This window comes from Pseudophryne corroboree, chromosome 6, assembly GCF_028390025.1.
Source record: "Pseudophryne corroboree isolate aPseCor3 chromosome 6, aPseCor3.hap2, whole genome shotgun sequence".
In the NCBI taxonomy this organism is placed as follows: Eukaryota; Metazoa; Chordata; class Amphibia; order Anura; family Myobatrachidae; genus Pseudophryne; species Pseudophryne corroboree.
The window spans coordinates 514449777-514474430 of NC_086449.1; the positions used below are offsets into that span (position 1 = coordinate 514449777).

The window sequence follows — 24654 nt, forward strand, 5'->3', positions numbered from 1 at the left end:
ACCCTTAGCTCCAGTATATTTATGTGGAGAAAAGTCTCCAGACTTGATCACACTCCCTGGAAATTTTTTCCTTGTGTGACTGCTCCCCAGCCTCTCGGGCTGGCCTCCGTGGTCACCAGCATCCAATCCTGAATGCCGAATCTGCGGCCCTCTAGAAGATGAGCACTCTGTAACCACCACAGGAGAGACACCCTTGTCCTTGGATATAGGGTTATCCGCTGATGCATCTGAAGATGCGATCCGGACCATTTGTCCAGCAGATCCCACTGAAAAATTCTTGCGTGAAATCTGCCGAATGGAATTGCTTCGTAGGAAGTCACCATCTTTACCAGGACCCTTGTGCAATGATGCACTGATTTTAGGAGGTTCCTGACTAGCTCGGATAACTCCCTGGCTTTCTCTTCCGGGAGAAACCCCTTTTTCTGGACTGTGTCCAGAATCATCCCTAGGCACAGCAGACTTGTCGTCGGGATCAGCTGCGATTTTGGAATATTTAGAATCCACCCGTGCTGTTGTAGCAGTATCCGAGATAGTGCTACTCCGACCTCCAACTGTTCCCTGGACTTTGCCCTTATCAGGAGATCGTCCAAGTAAGGGATAATTAAGACGCCTTTTCTTCGAAGAAGAATCATCATTTCGGCCATTACCTTGGTAAAGACCCGGGGTGCCGTGGACAATCCAAACGTCAGCGTCTGAAACTGATAGTGACAGTTCTGTACCACGAACCTGAGGTACCCTTAGTGAGAAGGGCAAATTTTGGACATGGAGGTAAGCATCCCTGATGTCTCGGGACACTATATAGTCCCCTTCTTCCTGGTTCGTTATCACTGCTCTGAGTGACTCCATCTTGATTTGAACCTTTGTAAGTGTTAAAAATTTTTTAGATTTAGAATAGGTCTCACCTAGCCTTCTGGCTTCAGTACCACAATATAATGTGGAATAATACCCCTTTTCTTGTTGTAGGAGGGGTAATTTGATTATCACCTGCTGGGAATACAGCTTGTGAATGGTTTCCCATACTGCCTCCTTGTCGGAGGGAGACCTTGGTAAACCAGACTTCAGGAGCCTGCGAAGGGGAAACGTCTCGACATTCCACTCTGTACCCCTGGGATACTACATGTAGGATCCAGGGGTCCTGTACGGTCCCAGCGTCATGCTGAGAGCTTGGCAGAAGCGGTGGAACGCTTCTGTTCCTGGGAATGGGCTGCCTGCTGCAGTCTTCTTCCCTTTCCTCTATCCCTGGGCAGATATGACTCTTATAGGGACGAAAGGACTGAGGCTGAAAAGACGGTGTCTTTTTCTGCAGAGATGTGACTTAGGGTAAAAACGGTGGATTTTCCAGCAGTTGCCGTGGCCACCAGGTCCGATGGACCGACCCCAAATAACTCCTCTTCCTTTATACGGCAATACACCTTTGTGCCGTTTGGAATCTGCATCACCTGACCACTGTCGTGTCAATAAACATCTTCTGGCAGATATGGACATCGCACTTACTCTTGATGCCAGAGTGCAAATATCCCTCTGTGCATCTCGCATATATAGAAAATGCATCCTTTAAATGCTCTATAGTCAATAAAATACTGTCCCTGTCAAGGGTATCAATATTTTTAGTCAGGGAATCCGACCAAGCCACCCCAGCTCTGCACATCCAGGCTGAGGCGATCGCTGGTCGCAGTATAACACCAGTATGTGTGTATATACTTTTTATGATATTTTCCAGCCTCCTGTCAGCTGGCTCCTTGAGGACGGCCCTATCTATAGACGGTACCGCCACTTGTTTTGATAAGCGTGTGAGCGCCTTATCCACCCTAAGGGGTGTTTCCCAACGCGCCCTAACTTCTGGCGGGAAAGGGTATACCGCCCATAATTTTCTATCGGGGGGAACCCACGCATCATCACACACTTCATTTAATTTATCTGATTCAGGAAAAACTACGGTAGTTTTTTCACATCCCACATAATACCCTCTTTTGTGGTACTTGTAGTATCAGAAATATGTAACACCTCCTTCATTGCCCTTAACGTGTGGCCCTAATAAGGAATACGTTTGTTTATTCACCGTCGACACTGGATTCAGTGTCCGTGTCTGTGTTGACCGACTAAAGTAAACGGGCGTTTTAAAACCCCTGACGGTGTTTCTGAGACGTCTGGACCGGTACTAATTGTTTGTCGGCCGTCTCATGTCGTCAACCGACCTTGCAGCGTGTTGACATTATCACGTAATTCCCTAAATAAGCCATCCATTCCGGTGTCGACTCCCTAGAGAGTGACATCACCATTACAGGCAATTGCTCCGCCTCCTCACCAACATCGTCCTCATACATGTCGACACACACGTACCGACACACAGCACACACACAGGGAATGCTCTGATAGAGGACAGGACCCACTAGCCCTTTGGAGAGACAGAGGGAGAGTTTGCCAGCACACACCAAAAACGCTATAATTATATAGGGACAACCTTATATAAGTGTTTTCCCTTATAGCATCTTTTATATATTTCTAACGCCAAATTAGTGCCCCCCCTCTCTGTTTTAACCCTGTTTCTGTAGTGCAGTGCAGGGGAGAGCCTGGGAGCCTTCCCTCCAGCCTTTCTGTGAGGGAAAATGGCGCTGTGTGCTGAGGAGATAGGCCCCGCCCCTTTTTCGGCGGGCTCGTCTCCCGCTCTTTAATGGATTCTGGCAGGGGTTAAATATCTCCATATAGCCCCCGGAGGCTATATGTGAGGTATTTTTAGCCAAAAAAGGTTTTCATTTGCCTCCCAGGGCGCCCCCCTCCCAGCGCCCTGCACCCTCAGTGACTGCCGTGTGAAGTGTGCCGAGAGGAAATGGCGCACAGCTGCAGTGCTGTGCGCTACCTTAAGAAGACTGAGGAGTCTTCTGCCGCCGATTCTGGACCTCTTCTCGTTTCAGCATCTGCAAGGGGGCCGGCGGCGAGGCTCCGGTGACCATCCAGGCTGTACCTGTGATCGTCCCTCTGGAGCTAATGTCCAGTAGCCAAAGAAGCCAATCCATCCTGCACGCAGGTGAGTTCACTTCTTCTCCCCTAAGTCCCTCGTTGCAGTGATCCTGTTGCCAGCAGGACTCACTGTAAAATAAAAAAACTAAGCTAAACTTTTCTAAGCAGCTCTTTAGGAGAGCCACCTAGATTGCACCCTTCTCGGCCGGGCACAAAAATCTAACTGAGGCTTGGAGGAGGGTCATAGGGGGAGGAGCCAGTGCACACCACCTGATCCTAAAGCTTTACTTTTTGTGCCCTGTCTCCTGCGGAGCCGCTATTCCCCATGGTCCTTTCAGGAACCCCAGCATCCACTAGGACGATAGAGAAATATATGTGTGTTAGCAGGGGGTAGTTAGCAGGGGGTATGGAGGAGTTAGCAGGGGGTATGTTTATTAAAAGAACTCAGTATAGAACACGTGGGCACTCGCTGAGGCTAGAGGAGAGAAAATTCTGTACACAACGTAGGAAAGGTTTCTTCACGGTAAGGGCAATAAAGATTTGGAACTCCTTGCCGGAGCAGGTAATAATGGCGGACTCTGTAAATGCATTTAAAAACGAATTGGACAAATTTCTAACTGGAAAAAGTATCCAGGGCTATAGCATTTAATATATTGACATTAAATAGCTGGGAGTGGGGAGAACCATAGTTGTCAATTGATACTAAACCATTACTTCAGCAGGTGCATTATAATATGCACAGCTTAACACAGAATACAGGTTGAACCCGATGGGCATTTTGCCTCTTTTCAACCTCACTAACTATGTAACCATATATATTTATGTTGTAGATACTAGTATCACTGCTTTTCAATTTCTTTTAACAGTACTGCTGTTCTCTTTAAAATCAGTTGATGGCTTAATAAGTAAGGTTATGTCGAGACACATATAAAACTATCATATAGGCAGAACATACCTAGGTTGCTATTACAAAGGCATGAAAGTGCCAGAAACAGCCACATCAACTCACCCCTATCACTCCCGAAGTCGCTGATTTCTATAAACAACCCTATGGGGCTACAAACAAATCCACAATATTGGGACTACCATTGTGCAACATTCATGCACACTTATACCGCTTTTACACCAAGTATAGCGGGTAGCAGCCAGGAGCCCCGACACAGGAACTACACGGCTGCGACCCAGGTCAGCCCCATTTAGACCGGAGTCCCCAACCCGGCAATATGCCGGGTTGGTAACGTTGCCGGTGACGTGACGGGGGCGGAGCTTGGAGATCACATGATCTCCAAGCGCTGTGCGCACATAGAGTGTAAACAGGAAGCCGGGTCGCATCGACCCGGCTACCGTTTACACTGCACAGTTTGCCGGGTTGAACACGTGTTCAACCCCGCAAACTTCCCGAGTTGGAATACCGGGTTACTCGACCCGGACTATTCCAACTCGACCCTTTTACACCAGCCAGCAACACGGGTTATGCACGTTATGCACCAGTGTTACTAGCTGGCGGTGTAAAAGGGATATTACTCTCGGGTTGAGGACTTAAAATTAGTGAGAGTGTTTGTGAATTAGTGGTGCATTACTCCATGCCTTGCACTTCGCTCTCTAGAATGGAGAATGCAGCCTAATTATACCCCTAATACACAATGGGATCTGCTTTGTCAGCAGTCACAGTACTATTTTCAAACACTGTAAAAAAAATGTAAATAAAATGACATCATGCAGGAGTTACAGATCTGTCCAGTGGTTGATTCTGTGTCCTGGAACAGATCTGGAGGTGTAATTCCCATTTACAGGTTGAGTATCCCTTATCCAAAATGCTTGGGACCAGAAGAATTTTGGATATCGGATTTTTCCGTATTTTGGAATAATTGCATACCATAATGAGATATCATGGCGATGGGACCCAAGTCTAAGCACAGAATTCATTTATGTTACATATACACCTTATACACACAGCCTGAAGGTCATTTTAATCAATATTTTTAATAATTTTGTGCACTGAACAAAGTGTGTGTACATTCACACAATTCATTTATGTTTCATATACACCTTATACACACAGCCTGAAGGTCATTTAATACAATATTTTGAATAACTTTGTGTATTAAACAAAGTTTGTGTACATTGAGCCATCAGAAAACAAAGGTTGCACTATCTCACTCTCACTCAAAAAATTCCGTATTTCGGAATATTCTGTATTTCGGAATATGTGGATATGGGATACTCAACCTGTATAACGTTAAATTTTTTCCCAGTGAATTTCTTTCTACCTCAGTCATAGGTGTAATTGAAAGTTAAAGGACGGTGTCCAGTGAAGGGAACCACTGCATGTTTATCATGTATGGGGACCAAAGCAGGTCTTTTAGGGAAGGAATGTGGGGCATTTTCCTGTGTATGAAATGTAAATAATGATAAACTGGAACATTGCATTATTTGGTGAAATATTTTATGGAATAAGATGAGGGTATTTTTATTTTTAAGAATTACATTGTTCAAAAGGTTACTATTTATTAAAATTAGTATTTCTTGTTAGAGGATACTGTTCCAGACTGTAAATTATATTTATATTTGCCTCTACTAATGAATATAATTATAACCACCCATGTTAAGAAATATATATATAAAAGGGAGGTAAAATGAAGAATTCACTTGTTGCCATGTAGGTATAACGAACCTTTGCAAATATATCTAATAAAAAAAAAAAAATCCTATGAAATTGCACTCACCGTAACAAATTCTGCTAAAATACAGGAGTTACAAGTACGCACGCCACGTACATAACCCCTCTTATTGTTATCCAGTCACAGTTTCATAAAGAAGCTGACTGATTATGCAGAAATTAAACTGTACAGTAAGGCTCATTTAACTTGTGGCTCTTGGACTCTTGCTGACAGACAAGTCACGGCATGATCTGCCAGTAGTTGACATGCATGCTGGACATTAAGGTCAGTAATAACGCTCAAGCTACAGGCAATCTAAGCCAGCTTTACAGCAATGGGATATTAAGAGACTTTGATTAGGTAAGCTGCATACAGATTTTAAACCCATCAGCCAGACTTCATTACGCTAAGCTTGCTTATGCATCATGACGTGACTGTACGAACATAAAGCTTGGGTGGGTTACTGCACACCTACAGTAGCTGGTCACGTGCTGCTCTTGACTTCTGGTTCAAGACATACATTTATTTGAAAGACTAGGGAAAGGCTTTATCTGGCAAGGAGGATCACATGTTCCCTGGGCCAACTACTAATATAATCAAATCAAAACTGGCACTCATTTGCCAATAATAATAATATCAATAGCACAGACTGATTCGCAAGTAGAAATGCTCCACCTTCTTAGAACCTCCCTTATGGACAGCGTTAGCAGAAGCAGTGTGCAAATATTGATTATCTAGTCTGGTGTAATGAAACAACATGGCTACAATTCCCTACTGTAAACACTTTCAATAAAACTTTATTGCAAAGTACCAAACTGCATGTAAAAGTTTCAGTTGAAATAATTATAGTTGAGCTTTATTTCATATTTACAGATTTCACTATACAATTAATACAATGATTTCCTTATGTACTGTACATGTCACATAACTATCATGCAACATGTCTTATGCATCTGCAGGCTGACCTTGACAAAATGCATAATGAAAGAATTGTGAAGATCTGTTTAGTCACCACACTGAAAAACAATTACCCAGAATAACTTACTAAAATTAGCAATTAATAGTGTATGAACTAATAGGAAAGTAATATGATTTACCTGAACATTGCATGTAATTTTGAAAATGGTATTAACTCTCACAAAATTAGTCTAGTACAAAATGCAGAGCAGAAATCTGAAAGAAATATCAGCAGTCAGATACTGTACTCAAATATAACAATTAGCTTCTTTTATGGATTTGCAACACAACTTGCTCCATTTGTGAATGAATAAATATTTACACAGAATTATTAGTAGATGTTTGTATGTTTGAATAACTAAGGATCTCTCAGAGTTGAAAGGGACATTTCTAACTTTTTTTTTATAATCCTATTTTAAATTAATACAAACAATGCAAATTATAATGGTCATAATATATGATATAGATCAGGAAGTCAAGCTCTTACAAAAATACATTTCCAAGCAGGAAAAATAAGACAAAAAGAGAAAAAGGCCACTTTCTGGTACAAACTTTAAGTAGCTATGTAATGTAAATATTTGCACTTTCCAGTCATGGTAATGTAGGGAAATTCAGCATGTGTTGTCATGCACAAAGCTTAGCTTACAATAATTACAGTTAAGCAAACAATAACATTTTAATAATTATTCTGTGTAAATGGATTTTTGTAACTATTTATCTTTTAAATTGAGCAGCTGCCAAATCACCCAGATGAAAAAATAGTTTCCAGTTCACTAAATGATTTGTATCTCACTAGTGAAAGGCTATGGAATGATAAGGACATATTTTTAACTACAAAAATAATTAAGTTGGCTCTTTTTGAAAAATCTTTAAATGCAAAGACACTGCTGTAGACAAAATGTCTACAATTTTCTACAGTCTTCATTATTAACAGCTTAATTAACATCACACATTTAATCAAGTGTCCTTTTTAAATTTTCTTCAATACATGTCTTGGTAAGAGCTGCTTTACCAGGGAGAGGCTGGCGTGTGAACATTGTTTGGCAGAGATTTCAGGCTTGAGTTACTTCTTGTTCCGTTAGCAGTAAGTACGGGCACAGTACTATTATTAGACGGTGAGTTTTGGTAATGTTTCTTGATAATGCAACCATCAGTTGTGTCAGATGTTGGTGGTACACAATTGTTCTGAAGTCCAAGTACTTCACAAACTGCCGAAGTTAAATCCTAGATGAGAAAAATGACATACATTTGACTCCTTATCTAAACACACAATAACTAGGCATGATAAAAATTCATATTGGTAAGTTTTGGTACTTTCAACTCCAAAGTATGCAGTGCAATAGCTCTACTTGGCTCTATATGCCTACTTGGTTTAATGTGCACCTGCCACATACCTTATGGCTTTTAAAGGTACACTAGCTGATAAATTACTAAGGAACAGCTGACACAGGTTTAGGACAATTGAGTTTACATAGGGGTGCATGAAAAAGCTAGTGGCCACAGTTAATAAGAGTTAACCAAAGATTAACCCTGCCAGTGTCAGGTGATTAGTGTACCTTTAAAAGCCATAATGTATGTGGCAGGTGCACATTAAACCAAGTAGGCATATTTGCAGTTATATAATGTGTGATACAGTTGCCAGGTTTTAATTTTTAAGACTCTGTGATAGTGTAGGACCTGCATGAAGGTGGGGTACCTTGGCGATCGGATTGCAGGCTTCCATGCATTGGCCAATTCACTAACTAAACCCCCATCATTTATTTATTGATGTTGTGAGGATAAGTGAGCTTGCTATGGTGAGTGCTGAATTTTCTGTTTGTATATATTTAAGTAGGTGGCCATGGGCTACATGCACCCCACCCTATGAGTGGTGAGTGCAGACATTGCACCCCGCTTCTGGGGTGGCGAGTGCTGTGGTTTTCCATTTGTTTATTTATATATATATATATATATATATATATATATATAAAATATGTGTGTGTGTTATATATGTCGAGGTTTGGGGGCTGGCTACAGGGGTGGACCCTACGGCAGGGTGGCTGGAGGCTGGCTACAGGGGAGAACAGTATGGGGAGGGGGGTTTGGTGGCTTGCTACTGGGGAGAACACTATGGGGAGGGAGTATGGAGGCTGGCTACATGACAGCACACTATGGGGAGAGGGTATGGAGGCTGGCTATAGTGAAGCACACTATTAGGAGGGGGGTATGAAGGCTGGCTATAGCGGGTAAATACACTACAGGGGGTGGCTGCAGGGGTTTGCACACTACGGGGGTTGGAGGTTTGTGGGCTGGCTACAGGAGTGGTGGGTGGGAATTGGGAGTGCATACTGCAGGCTGGGGTTGGGGAGCTGGAGGCTGGCTACAGTAGCTTACATACTAAGGTTACCTGTGGGCTGTCAGGAGTCAGGACTGAGGAAAGGACAGCACAACTCGCCATGAGCTGCCAAAGCCCCATGGGAAGTCAATGCCGTGGTGGAGGCAGATTTACATGTGTGGACTAGTGGAGGCTGCAGGTGCAATGTGCTGTATAGTGTAGAAGGGGGGGGATCGCACGGGTCAGCTGTTACTGAATGGACGGTGCGTCCAGTTAATTATTTTATTTAAGTAATTGGCAGATGGCGGAGTGGAGTACTAACAGACGTTCCAGCACCCATTTTTTGTGCCCCATTGCCTCTGGGCCCCTCTGAACCACAGGGCCCAGTATAACTGTCCCCTTTGACCCCCCCCCCCCCCCCATCGCCGGGCCTGACCAGCTGATTGGTTCCTTACTGCTGGAATGAAATTCAAATAAGCATTCCACTTGTTTTTTTCTTTTGTATGTGCATTTCCTAGGTTTGCTGGTACAGTGTTTATAATAATTTTAAAACTGGATTATGCTATGGTTTATGATTTTATGTTTGTATGTGAGAATTTGTATGTGGAATTAAAGAAGGATCTGCTCAAGTAAATACGGCTCGATGGAGTTCCTTATTTATTTTTGATAGTCCTGTTCATTATATTTTTGGTATGGGGCCATTTCATTTTTTATACAAGTTGAATCACAGTTGATGGATCACAAATTATTGCACTAGGAGGAATTTTTTTTAATTTTTGTTTTCTAGATTTGAAGGGGGTGCTTCCGCTCTAAGGGGTCAATACTATAAGGTGCAAATGGTGCGATGTGCCGTTGCCACGCGTTTCAATGCCACCCGTTTCAATGCCACCCGATCTCGCACCCTTCGCAGACTGAAATCAGCCCCAATTCGCACAAAATTGCTTGGAGCTTTAAAGGGGCAGCAGTGTGAATTCGGGCAGCCGTAAAGTACCTGCAAGATCGTTGCGGCTAATAGAATGGACGCCTAATTCTGGAAGAGCGATATATCTAGGCATATCACAGATTGATTGGAATAGACTCTCATTGAAGGACATTTTTAATACTATATATACATACATATGCACACACTTGTGATATATTTAAATATTCAATCATTAACAAAATATTTTATGTTTACCAACGTTTGGTATGAGCAACACCAATAATGGGAGACGGTAACAAAATGTAACACTGCATTACAGTTTTAGAATTCATATTATATTTTGGGTTTAATTCTCTTTCTCTTACGTCCTAGAGGATGCTGGGGACTCCGTAAGGACCATGGGGTATAGACGGGCTCCGCAGGAGACATGGGCACTATGAAGAACTTTAGAATGGGTGTGCACTGGCTCCTCCCTCTATGCCCCTCCTCCAGACCTCAGTTAGATCCTGTGCCCAGAGGAGACTGGGTGCACTGCAGGGGAGCTCTCCTGAGTTTCTCTGAAAAATAATTTTGTTAGGTTTTTTATTTTCTGGGAGCACTGCTGGCAACAGGCTCCCTGCATCGTGGGACTGAGGAGAGAGAAGCAGACCTACTTAAATGATAGGCTCTGCTTCTTAGGCTACTGGACACCATTAGCTCCAGAGGGTCGGAACGCAGGTCTCACCCTCGCCGTTCGTCCCGGAGCCGCGCCGCCGTCCTTCTCACAGTGCCTGAAGATAGAAGCTGGGTGAGTATAAGAAGAAAGAAGACTTCAAAGGCGGCTGAAGACTTCAGATCCTCTCTGAGGTAACGCGCAGCGGTAACGCTGCGCGCCATTGCTCCCACACACAACACACACAGCGGGCACTGAAGGGTGCAGGGCGCAGGGGGGGCGCCCTGGGCAGCAATTATAAACCTCTTGGGACTGGCTAATAATATATATAGAGGTTGCGAAGGCACTATATTATAGAATCCCCGCCAGTATAGAAAATTTGAGCGGGACCGAAGCCCGCCGCTGAGGGGGCGGAGCTTGGTCCTCCAGCATTAACCAGCGCCATTTTCTCCACAGCACACTGCAGAGAAGCTGGCTCCCCGGACTCTCCCCTGCTGAACACGGTGACAGAGGGCAAAAAGTGTGTATAATTATATATTTATATAAAAGCGCTGTTTTGTCTGGGAATTTGGTTTCCAGTTTCAGTTGGCGCTGGGTGTGTGCTGGCATACTCTCTCTCGGGGTATATGCAATTCCGGGCGAATTGCGGCACTTTTTCGCCCGTTTTTAAATTCGACACAATTCGACCGTCGAATTCCGGCAGGTGGGTGCCGGAGTTCGACATATTCAATAAAAAACGAATTCGACAGTCCCGCTGTCGAAAAACGGCCGACTTGACGGATGTTGAGTAGATTTTTAAAAATGTTTAAAAAAACGGTAAAAAACCCGAAAAAAATGTGCGTGGGGTCCCCCCTCCTAAGCATAACCAGCCTCGGGCTCTTTGAGCCGGTCCTGGTTGCCAAAATACGGGGGAAAAAATGACAGGGGATCCCCCGTATTTTAACAACCAGCACCGGGCTCTGCGCCTGGTGCAAAAAATACGGGGGACAAAAAGAGTAGGGGTCCCCCGTATTTTTTGTACCAGCACCGGGCTCCACTAGCTGGACAGATAATGCCACAGCCGGGAGACACTTTTATACTGCTCCCTGGGGCCGTGGCATTAAATACCCAACTAGTCACCCCCGGCCGGGGTACCCTGGAGGAGTGGGGACCCCTTCAATCAAGGGGTCCCCCCCCCAGCCACCCAAGGGCCAGGGGTGAAGCCCGAGGCTGTCCCCCCCATCCATGGGCTGCGGATGGGGGGCTGATAGCTTTGTTGAAAATGTAAGAATATTGGTTTTTGCAGAAGAACTACAAGTCCCAGCATGCGGGGGGAAACGGGCCCGCTGGTACCTGTAGTTCTACTGCAAAAAAAAATACCCAAATAAAAACAGGACACAGACACCGTGAAAGTATAACTTTATTACATACATGCCGACACACATACTTACCTATGTTGAAACGCCGACTCTAGCCACATCTCCAATGTCGACGTCCGGGGTACCTGAGAATAAAATTATACTCACCTGATCCAGTGTCCGGTTCTTTTATTGTAATCCACGTACTTGGCAAAACAAAAAAACGCATTTACCCGAACCAGACGGACTGAAAGGGGTCCCATGTTTACACACGGGACCCCTTTCCCCGAATGCAGAGACCCCCCGTGACTCCTGTCACAGAAGGTCCCTTCAGCCAATCAGGAAGCGCCACTTCGTGGCACTCTCCTGATTGGCTTTGCGCGTCTGAGCTGGCAGACAGCGCATTGCACAGCTCCCTCCATTAGTTTCAATGGTGGGAACTTTGCAGTCAGCGGTGGGGTCACCCGCGGTCAACCGCTGACCGCAAAGTCTGCGCCGGTGGGGGTACGTCTTCGACACTTCAGCCACGTCTGGGTTCGGTCAGAGGTGGATCCTTGGGCAATGGAAATTGTGTCCCAAGGTTACAAACTGGAATTTGAAGACGTGCCTCCTCGCCGGTTTTTCAAATCGGCCTTACCAGCTTCTTCCCCAGGAAGGGAGATAGTTTTAGCCGCAATTCAAAAACTGTGTCAACAACAAGTGGTGGTCAAGGTTCCCCTACTTCAACAGGGGCAGGGGTACTATTCAACCCTGTTTGTGGTCCCGAAACTGGATGGCTCGGTCAGACCCATTTTAAAATTTAAAATCCCTAAACCTGTACTTGAAAAAGTTCAAATTCAAGATGGAATCGCTCCGGGCAGTTATCTCCAGCCTGGAAGGGGGGGATTTTATGGTGTCACTAGACATAAAGGATGCATACCTTCATGTCCCCATATATCCCCTTCATCAGGCGTACCTGAGATTCGCTGTACAGGAATGTCATTACCAGTTTCAGACGTTGCCGTTTGGGCTTTCCACGGCTCCGAGGATTTTCACCAAGGTAATGGCGGAAATGATGGTGCTCCTGCGCCGGCAGGGAGTCACAATTATCTCCTGATAAAAGCGAGATCGAGAGAACAGTTGCCGAAAAGCGTGTCGCTCTCCCTGAGAGTGCTGCAGCAACATGGCTGGATTCTCAATCTGCCGAAGTCACAGTTGGTTCCAACGACTCGGCTATCTTTCTTGGGCATGATTCTGGACACAGAACGAAAGAGGGTTTTTCTCCTGCTGGAAAAAGCCCAGGAACTCCAGAACATGGTCAGAGACCTGTTGAAACCGAAAAGGGTGTCAGTTCATCAATGCACTCAAGTACTGGGGAAAATGGTGGCGTCCTACGAGGCCATCCCCTTCAGCAGGTTTCATGCGAGGACTTTTCAGTGGGATCTTCTGGATAAATGGTCCGGGTCCCATCTTCACTTTCATCAGAAAATCAGCCTGTCCCCAAGGGCCGGGGTGTCTCTCCTGTGGTGGCTGCAGAGTACTCACCTTCTAGAGGGTCGCAGATTCGGCATTCAGGACTGGGTTCTGGTGACCACAGACGCGAGCCTCCGAGGATGGGGAGCAGTCACGCAAGGAAAAATTTTTCAGGGACTATGGTCAAGCCAGGAGGCTTGTCTACACATCAACGTACTGGAATTGAGGGCCATATACAATGGCCTGCGTCAAGCAGAGAATCTTCTTCGCGGCCTACCGGTTCTGATTCAGTCAGACAACGTCAGAGCCGTGGCTCATGTAAACCGACAAGGCGGAACAAGGAGCAGAGTGGCAATGGCGGAAGCCACCAGGATTCTTCGCTGGGCGGAAAATCATGTAAGCGATTTGACAGCAGTCTTCATTCCGGGAGTGGACAACTGGAAAGCAGACTTCCTCAGCAGACACGATCTCCATCCTGGAGAGTGGGGACTTTATCAAGAAGTTTTTGCAGAGATAACAAGTCGTTGGGGACTTCCTCAAATAGACATGATGGCGTCACGCCTCAACAAGAAGCTTCGGAGGTATTGTGCCAGATCAAGGGATCCCCAGGCAGTAGCGGTGGACGCCCTAGTGACACCTTGGGTGTTTCGGTCGGTCTATGTGCTTCCTCCTCTTCCACTCATCTCAAAGATATTGAGAATCATAAGACGAAAAAGAGTGCGGACAATACTCATTGTTCCCGATTGGCCTCGAAGGGCCTGGTATTCAGATTTTCAGGAAACGATCACGGAAGATCCGTGGCCTCTTCCTCTCAGAAAGGACCTGCTGCAACAGGGGCCCTGCGTGTTCCAAGACTTACCGCGGTTACGTTTGACGGCATGGCGGTTGAACACCGAATCCTAGCTGGAAAAGGCATTCCAGAAGAAGTCATCCCTACTCTGATAAGGGCTAGGAAGGAGGTGACGGCGAAGCATTGTCACCGTATCTGGAGAAAGTATGTATCTTGGTGTGAGGCCAAGAATGCTCCTGCGGAAGATTTCCATCTGGGCTGTTTTCTCCACTTTCTGCAGACAGGAGTGGATATGGGCCTGAAATTAGGCTCCATTAAGGTACAGATTTCGGCCCTATCAATTTTTTTTCAGAAAGAATTGGCTTCTCTCCCAGAAGTCCAGACTTTTGTAAAGGGAGTGCTGCACATACAGCCTCCTTTTGTGCCTCCAGTGGCACCATGGGACCTTAACGTGGTGTTACAGTTCTTAAAATCTCACTGGTTTGAACCTCTTCAAACGGTGGAATTAAAATTTCTCACTTGGAAGGTGGTCATGTTGTTGGCCTTGGCATCTGCAAGGTGGGTGTCCGAATTGGCGACCTTGTCTCACAAGAGCCCCTATCTGATTTTCCATGCGGATAGAGCAGAATTGAGGACTCGTCCTCAATTTTTGCCTAAGGTGGTTTCATCGTTTCATATGTACCAACCTATTGTGGTGCCTGTGGCTACCGGGGACTTGGAGGATTCCAAGTCCCTTGATGTAGTCAGGGCATTGAAAATTTATGTAGCCCGGACGGCTCGGGTTAGGAAAACAGAGGCTCTGTTTGTCCTGTATGCAGCCAACAAGGTTGGCAGTCCTGCTTCTAAGCAGACTATTCCTAACTGGATCTGTAACACGATTCAGCAGGCTCATTCTACGGCTGGATTGCCTTTACCAAATTCGGTTAAGGCCCATTCCACTAGGAAGGTGGGCTCCTCTTGGGCGGCTGCCCGAGGCGTCTCGGCATTACAACTTTGCCGAGCGGCGACTTGATCGGGTTCAAACACTTTTGCCAAATTCTACAAGTTTGATACCCTGGCTGATGAGGACCTCATGTTTGCTCAATTGGTGCTGCAAAGTCATCCGCACTCTCCCACCCGGTCTGGAGCTTTGGTATAAACCCCATGGTCCTTACGGAGTCCCCAGCATCCTCTAGGACGTAAGAGAAAATAAGATTTTAAACCTACCGGTAAATCTTTTTCTCCTAGTCCGTAGAGGATGCTGGGCACCCGTCCCAGTGCGGACTATCTTCTGCAAGACTTGTATATCATTTTTGCTTACATAAGGGTTATGTTACAGTTTTGATCAGTCTCGGGCTGATGCTGTTTTGTTGCATACTATTAACTGGTTCGTATATTCCATGTTATACGGTGTGGATGGTGTGGGCTGGTATGAATCTTGCCCTTAGATTAACAAAATCCTTTCCTCGTACTGTCCGTCTCCTCTGGGTACAGTTTCTCTAACCGAGGTCTGGAGGAGGGGCATAGAGGGAGGAGCCAGTGCACACCCATTCTAAAGTTCTTTATAGTGCCCATGTCTCCTGCGGAGCCCGTCTATACTCCATGGTCCTTACGGAGTCCCCAGCATCCTCTATGGACTAGGAGAAAAAGATTTACCGGTAGGTTTAAAATCTTATTTTAAGTCATTCTCTGCATAATCCCATTATTAATTACACTGTCACATAATGATAATATTAACCTTTATAAAATAAATATAAAATAAAAGCCCTGGAGCTCTACGGAGTTACAATTTTATTGTTCCAGAAAAATGAGAATCTTTCAGTTAAAACTACAAAAGGTCGAGCATAGGACACAGTAATACCTTGCATTTCATCATCTGTAAAGAGATTGCTTCTGCTTTACACAGAACATCATTTACATCCAGCTTCATGGAGAGTTCATTTATGTGCTAAAAACACAGAAAACAGAGGTGTTTGGACAGAATACATTTACAAAGCTTGTGTACAAATTATATAAAAACAGAAGTATAAGGGTTTGAGAGAAAACTTATATGTGATGACTACAAATAAAAAGGTACAGTGGATTAAAGCTAAGGACAACATTGATACAAATAAGAGATGGTATACTGCCCACTGGCATCCTGTACCCAAGCCATGCAGGGAGAGGGAAATGACAGTTGGGTTAACTTTAGATACCAACCCTTATAGACTTACTAAAAAGTAGCGCACACTCACAGACCCTACCATTAACCCAACCAAATTTAAGCCCATAGTGGAGTCTGTGCTTCCCCATCTTGTCTCTAAGGACCCCTCACCGTACTTGTGTCTATTATTATCACAAGAGTTTATTGCCACTGGGAGGTGGGGTCATGCTTAAATGATTCTATATTTCAGTCCTGTGGGGTGAGGCACCATTGTAGCATCTATACTACTGAGGGTACAGGGGTAATGTTATAATGGAGGAATATGGATAATGGGAGCTGCTAGAAACCTTCTATGTATTTTTACCATTAAAATATTTATATATGGTTTCAAAAAGATGTCTTTAACTGAAATCCATTTAAAAAAATTCTCAAAGTTTTTATTTAATATTAGCCAATATTATTATTAGCAGTATCACAAAAATCTAGAATAATTTAAATGTGCTGTAAAAAAGCAAACAAAAAATGTGTTAAATAATGCATTGTTGCTAAGAGGGCCACAGCGAGATGGGGCAGACAGCACTGGAATAATAAGAATTTACTTACCGATAATTCTATTTCTCGTAGTCCGTAGTGGATGCTGGGGACTCCGTCAGGACCATGGGGAATAGCGGCTCCGCAGGAGACAGGGCACAAAAATAAAGCTTTAGGATTAGGTGGTGTGTACTGGCTCCTCCCCCTATGACCCTCCTCCAAGCCTCAGTTAGGATACTGTGCCCGGACGAGCGTACACAATAAGGAAGGATATTGAATCCCGGGTAAGACTCATACCAGCCACACCAATCACACCGTATAACTTGTGATCTGAACCCAGTTAACAGTATGACAAACGTAGGAGCCTCTGAACAGACGGCTCACAACAATAACAACCCGAATTTGTTTGTAACAATAACTATGTACAAGTATTGCAGACAATCCGCACTTGGGATGGGCGCCCAGCATCCACTACGGACTATGAGAAATAGAATTATCGGTAAGTAAATTCTTATTTTCTCTAACGTCCTAAGTGGATGCTGGGGACTCCGTCAGGACCATGGGGATTATACCAAAGCTCCCAAACGGGCGGGAGAGTGCGGATGACTCTGCAGCACCGAATGAGAGAACTCAAGGTCCTCCTCAGCCAGGGTATCAAATTTGTAGAATTTTGCAAATGTGTTTGCCCCTGACCAAGTAGCAGCTCGGCAGAGTTGTAATGCCGAGACCCCCCGGGCAGCCGCCCAGGATGAGCCCACTTTCCTTGTGGAATGGGCCTTGACAGATTTAGGTTGTGGCAAGCCTGCCACAGAATGTGCAAGTTGAATTGTGCTACAAATCCAACGAGCAATCGTCTGCTTAGAAGCAGGAGCACCCATCTTGTTGGGTGCATACAATATAAACAGTGAGTCAGACTTTCTGACTCCCGCCGTTCTTGAAATATATATTTTCAATGCCCGGACCACGTCCAACAACTTGGAATCCTCCAAATCGTTAGTAGCCGCAGGCACCACAATAGGCTGGTTCAGGTGAAACGCTGACACCACCTTAGGCAGAAAATGAGGACGTGTCCGCAGTTCTGCCCTGTCCGTATGGAAAATCAGATATGGGCTCTTATATGATAAAGCCGCCAATTCTGATACTCTCCTGGCTGAAGCCAGGGCCAGTAGCATGGTTACTTTCCATGTAAGATACTTCAACTCCACCGATTTGAGCGGCTCAAACCAATGGGATTTGAGAAAATCCAAGACTACATTAAGATCCCACGGTGCCACTGGGGGCACAACCGGGGGCTGTATATGTAGTACTCCTTTTACAAAAGTCTGGACTTCAGGAACTGAAGCCAATTCTTTCTGGAAGAAAATCGACAGGGCCGAAATTTGAACCTTAATGGACCCCAATTTGAGGCCCATAGACAATCCTGTTTGCAGGAAATGTAGGAATCGACCCAGTTGAAATTCCTCCGTGGGGGCCTTCCTGGCCTCACACCACGCAACATATTTTCTCCAAATGCGGTGATAATGTTGTGCAGTCACCTCCTTCCTGGCTTTTACCAGTGTAGGAATGACCTCTTCCGGAATGCCTTTTTCCCTTAGAATTCGGCGTTCAACCGCCATGCCGTCAAACGCAGCCGCGGTAAGTCTTGGAATAGACACGGTCCCTGCTGAAGCAGGTCCGGTCTTAGAGGTAGAGGCCACGGATCCTCCGTGAGCATCTCTTGAAGTTCCGGGTACCAAGTTCTTCTTGGCCAATCCGGAGCCACTAGTATCGTTCTTACTCCCTTTTGCCGTATAATTCTCAGTACCTTTGGTATGAGAGGCAGAGGAGGGAACACATACACTGACTGGAACACCCACGGTGTTACCAGAGCGTCCACAGCTATTGCCTGAGGGTCTCTTGACCTGGCGCAATACCTGTCCAGTTTTTTGTTGAGGCGGGACGCCATCATATCCACCATTGGTTTTTCCCAACGGTTCACAATCATGTGGAAGACTTCTGGATGAAGTCCCCACTCTCCCGGGTGTAGATCGTGTCTGCTGAGGAAGTCTGCTTCCCAGTTGTCCACTCCCGGAATGAATACTGCTGACAGTGCTATCACATGATCTTCCGCCCAGCGAAGAATCCTTGCAGCTTCTGCCATTGCTGTCCTGCTTCTTGTGCCGCCCTGTCTGTTTACGTGGGCGACTGCCGTGATGTTGTCCGACTGGATCAACACCGGCTGACCCTGAAGCAGGGGTTTTGCCAGACTTAGAGCATTGTAAATCGCTCTTAGCTCCAGTATATTTATGTGAAGAGACATCTCCAGGCTTGACCATACTCCCTGGAAGTTTCTTCCCTGTGTGACCGCTCCCCAGCCTCTCAGACTGGCATCCGTGGTCACCAGGACCCAGTCCTGTATGCCGAATCTGCGGCCCTCTAACAGATGAGCACTCTGCAACCACCACAGAAGAGACACCCTTGTCCGTGGCGATAAGGTTATCCGCTGATGCATCTGCAGATGCGATCCGGACCATTTGTCCAGCAGATCCCACTGAAAAGTTCGTGCGTGGAATCTGCCGAATGGAATCGCTTCGTAAGAAGCCACCATCTTTCCCAGGACTCTTGTGCATTGATGCACAGACACTTTCCCTGGTTTTAGGAGGTTCCTGACAAGTTCGGATAACTCCCTGGCTTTCTCCTCCGGAAGAAACACCTTTTTCTGAACCGTGTCCAGAATCATTCCCAGGAACAGCAGACGTGTCGTCGGGGTCAACTGAGATTTTGGAAAATTCAGAATCCACCCGTGTTGTTGCAGCACTAGTTGGGTTAGTGCTACTCCGTCCTCCAGCTGTTCTCTGGACCTTGCCCTTATCAGGAGATCGTCCAAGTAAGGGATAATTAATACGCCTCTTCTTCGCAGAAGAATCATCATTTCGGCCATTACCTTGGTAAAGACCCGAGGTGCCGTGGACAATCCAAACGGCAGCGTCTGAAACTGATAATGACAGTTTTGCACCACGAACCTGAGGTACCCTTGATGTGAAGGGCAAATTGGGACATGTAGGTAAGCATCCTTTATGTCCAGGGACACCATAAAGTCCCCTTCTTCCAGATTCGCTATCACTGCTCTGAGTGACTCCATCTTGAACTTGAATTTTTGTATGTACAGGTTCAAAGATTTCAGATTTAGAATAGGTCTTACCGAGCCGTCCGGCTTCGGTACCACAAATAGCGTGGAGTAATACCCCTTTCCCTGTTGTAGGAGGGGTACCTTGACTATCACCTGCTGAGAAAACAGCTTGTGAATGGCTTCCAATACCGTCGCCCTGTCTGAGGGAGACGTTGGCAAAGCAGACTTTAGGAACCGGCGAGGGGGAGACTTCTCGAATTCCAACCTGTAACCCTGAGATACTACCTGCAGAATCCAGGGGTCCATCTGTGAGCAAGCCCACTGTGCGCTGAAATTCTTGAGTCGACCCCCCACCGCTCCTGAGTCCGCTTGTAAGGCCCCAGCGTCATGCTGAGGGCTTTGCAGAACCCTGGGAGGTCTTCTGTTCCTGGGCAGGGGCTGCTTGCTGCCCTCTCTTACCCCTTCCTCTGCCCCGAGGCAGATATGACTGTCCTTTTGTCCGCTTGTTCTTATAGGACCGAAAGGACTGCGGCTGAAAAGACGGTGTCTTTTTCTGTTGGGAGGGGGTCTGAGGTAAAAAGGTGGATTTTCCGGCAGTTGCCGTGGCCACCAGATCCGATAGACCGACGCCAAATAATTCCTCCCCTTTATACGGCAATACTTCCATATGTCGTTTGGAATCCGCATCACCTGACCACTGTCGCGTCCATAAACTCCTTCTGGCAGATATGGACATCGCATTTACTCTCGATGCCAGAGTGCAAATATCTCTCTGAGCATCTCGCATATAAAGGAAAGCATCCTTTAATTGCTCTATAGTCAATAAAATACTGTCCCTATCCAGGGTATCAATATTTTCAGTCAGGGAATCCAACCAGACGACCCCAGCACTGCACATCCAGGCTGAGGCGATGGCTGGTCGCAGTATAACACCAGTATGTGTGTATATACTTTTTAGGGTAGATTCCATTCTCCTATCAGCTGGATCCCTGAGGGCGGCCGTATCAGGAGACGGTAACGCCACTTGTTTTGATAAGCGTGTGAGCGCCTTATCCACCCTAGGGGGTGTTTCCCAGCGCGCCCTAACCTCTGGCGGGAAAGGGTATAATGCTAATAACTTTTTTGAAATTAGCATTTTTCTATCTGGGTTAACCCACGCTTCATCACATACATCATTTAATTCCTCTGATTCAGGAAAAAACTACAGGTAGTTTTTTCACCCCCCACATAATACCCCTTTTTGTGGTACTTGCAGTATCAGAGATATGCAAAGCCTCCTTCATTGCCGTGATCATATAACGTGTGGCCTTACTTGAAAATACGTTTGTTTCATCACCGTCGACACTAGATTCAGTGTCTGTGTCTGGGTCTGTGTCGACCGACTGAGGTAAAGGGCGCTTTACAGCCCCTGACGGTGTCTGAGACGCCTGGGCAGGTACTAACTGTTTTGCCGGCCGTCTCATGTCGTCAACTGATTTTTGTAATGTGCTGACATTATCACGTAATTCCATAAACAAAGCCATCCATTCCGGTGTCGACTCCCTGGGGGGTGACATCACCATTATCGGCAATTGCTCTGCCTCCACACCAACATCGTCCTCATACATGTCGACACACACGTACCGACACACAGCAGACACACAGGGAATGCTCTTATCGAAGACAGGACCCCACTAGCCCTTTGGGGAGACAGAGGGAGAGTTTGCCAGCACACACCCAAGCGCTATAATATATATGGGAACAACCTTATATAAGTGTTGTTCTTTATAGCAGCTTAAATATATCAAAATATCGCCCAAAAAATGCCCCCCCTCTCTGTTTTACCCTGTTTCTGTAGTGCAGTGCAGGGGAGAGTCCTGGGAGCCTTCCTCACAGCGGAGCTGAGCAGGAAAATGGCGCTGTGTGCTGAGGAGAATAAGCTCCGCCCCCTATTTCGGCGGGCTTTTCTCCCGTAGTTTTAGATAACTGGCATGGGTTAAATACATACATATAGCCTCAATGGCTATATGTGATGTATTCTTTTGCCATAAAGGTATTAAATATTGCTGCCCAGGGCGCCCCCAGCAGCGCCCTGCACCCTCCGTGACCGCTTGGTGTGAAGTGTGTGACAACAATGGCGCACAGCTGCAGTGCTGTGCGCTACCTTCATGAAGACTGAAGAGCCTTCTGTCGCCTGTTTCCGGACCTTCAATCTTCAGCATCTGTAAGGGGGGTCGGCGGCGCGGCTCCGGGACGAACCCCAGGGTGAGACCTGTGTTCCGACTCCCTCTGGAGCTAATGGTGTCCAGTAGCCTAAGAATCCAATCCATCCTGCACGCAGGTGAGTTGAAATTCTCTCCCCTAAGTCCCTCGATGCAGTGAGCCTGTTGCCAGCAGGACTCACTGAAAATAAAAAACCTAAAAACTTTTTCTAAGCAGCTCTTTAGGAGAGCCACCTAGATTGCACCCTGCTCGGACGGGCACAAAAACCTAACTGAGGCTTGGAGGAGGGTCATAGGGGTGGAGCCAGTACACACCACCTAATCCTAAAGCTTTATTTTTGTGCCCTGTCTCCTGCGGAGCCGCTATTCCCCATGGTCCTGACGGAGTCCCCAGCATCCACTTAGGACGTTAGAGAAAATGGCAGTTTGGACTAAGCAACTTTTAAACAAGTTTTAGACAATTTTATTACTAACCACACATGCGTTTTTATTTAAGGAAGATAATACTTAAGCAAAACAGTTTTAGGGGTTTATTATCCACATCTGTATCTGAGTGTGCCAAATACACAGTATATCTGATGCAGCATATTTTAATGTCATTATTCAACAGTGTCTCTTTCAGTCTGGTCTTTTTTTGCATATTATAATTAAGCCTGAAATCCAGAGAGATTGTAAATGCACATGACACAGATTTAGAGAGACTAAAGGGGGGTACACACGGAGAGATCCGTGTTTAAAATCTAAGCAATCTGACTAGATTTCTTAGATTTTAAGCACGGATCTGTTGTGTGTATGTCCCCCAGCGATAGCGCATCGCTAGGCAGGCTCAATCTAGCGGGTCGCTCACTTCAGCGCTATGTGAGGTGTGCGGCCCCCCGTCGTCAGCCCCCCCCCCCTCACTCAGCACATCGCGCTGTGCTGAGCGGGGAGAGAAATGTGTGCTGAGCGGTCTGTGTTAAGATCGCTTAGCACACATCTCTCCCGTCAGTACTGGCCTAAACATAAGGGACAGGGAGAAGAAGATTGGGGGATAGATATGAGAGAAAAGGGTAATTAGGGTAAACAATCCAGAGACAGGGGTGTGAGTGACACACAAATGAGACAGGGATATTGTGGTGGGAGTAACAGGGACAGAGATGAGACTCAGAGATAGGGGGATGAGTGGGACAGAAATGAGAAACAGGGAGTTGGGGGATGAGGGAACAAAGATCAGAGGTGGGTAGAAGGAGTGGTAGAGGATATGGATGACACTGGGGAGGTGAAAGGGACAGATATGAGAGATGGGAGTAGAGATGAGAGACAGGGACAAAAATGACAGGGTGTCTAGGAATGAAGGGGAAAGAGATGCGAGACAGGGGACTTTGTGGGACAATGATGAGAAACAGATAGATGGGGGGTGAGGGGGCAGAAATTAGAGGCATTGTGACAAGGGAAGAGGGGGATAGAGATGAGAGATGGGAAATGGGAACGGAAATAAGAGACAGTGAAATAGAGATGATAAAGGAAGATGTCCTATATCATACTAAAAGTACACGATAAAATAACCCCATAAAAATTAGAGCATCTTTAAATAGCAATAAAATGGGAACATTCCAGAAATAAATTCTACAATTAAAAAGCCTAGACAGAACTTCTCTAATATATGTATAATTTTACAATTGCACTTTTTTCATTTTGTTCATTAAATTATTATAAAAATGACAAACCTTTAGAATCTCATTAAAGCCATAGTTTCTCTCCATTATTTGTTTTTTCTCAGACTCCAAAATAGCACAGCAAATAAGCAGATGGAAGTTCTGACAGGGTAAGTCTGTCCACATTACCTATAAAGCAGTAACAACCTTTTACATTTTTGATGAGAAATCTATAACTAAAAACTAGTAATTCAGATAAAGAGCAAATCAGTGGTTCTCTGTTCTCCCATCTGTTGCATTAATTATGGATTTAAGAGGTTCAGAATTACTTCTACATCACATATCTATTCTGGAAACAGTTCCATAAACTACAGTACTTGCTGGCGTATAAGACTACTTTTTTGCCCTGAAAAATATGCCTCCAAGTGGGGGGGTCGTCTTATACGCCGGGTGCACTTCAGTTGGGATAGACATAGCTGCCATAGTGGCCTTCCGATACTCGCCCGGTGCCCATAGTGGCCTCCCGATGCCCGCCCACCTCATTCTACTCACCATCCAGTATCGCGCGATATCCAGTGCGGCCGCGGCGGGTCACTAGTGCCAATTACAGGGAGATGCTGGGACTGGCCGGAGGCGCTGCAGTCGCGTTGTGGCCGTACAATGGTGACAATGACAGGTACTGTAATGGCACTAATACTAATGGCACTCATGTGAAACCGGTAACACTAAATGCACACAGGGGTATACTTTTATACATTTTACAACTTTCTCCTCGCCCCCTCCCCCCTTCTTATGCATACCTTGATAAATACTCCCTATCCAAATATCTTATCAGGTCATAATATACAGTATGTCACAAATCTGATGTTCTTTTACGTTTTATTTGGTGTGTGGAAGGGGGTAGTCTTATACGGCGAGTATATAACAAACTCTATATTTTGAGTGGAAATGTTGGGGGTCGTCTTATACGCCCAGTCGTCTTATACGCCGGCAAATACGGTATTTTAAAGAAGCA

General features: G+C 45.7%; 1 protein-coding gene across 1 annotated transcript in view; it reads right to left on the reverse strand.

The window, feature by feature from the left end:
- Positions 1–6446: 6446 nt before the first annotated feature.
- Positions 6447–24654, reverse strand: part of TBC1D15 (TBC1 domain family member 15) — a 353328-nt gene continuing 335120 nt past the window's right edge. The window contains exons 15-17 of the mRNA XM_063927455.1: positions 23712–23828; positions 15883–15969; positions 6447–7799 (exon numbers count right to left, since the gene is read on the reverse strand). Of these exons, the coding sequence (XP_063783525.1) occupies positions 7584–7799; positions 15883–15969; positions 23712–23828 (420 nt within the window). The 3' untranslated portion in view covers positions 6447–7583. The remainder of the gene's footprint in view (positions 7800–15882; positions 15970–23711; positions 23829–24654) is intronic.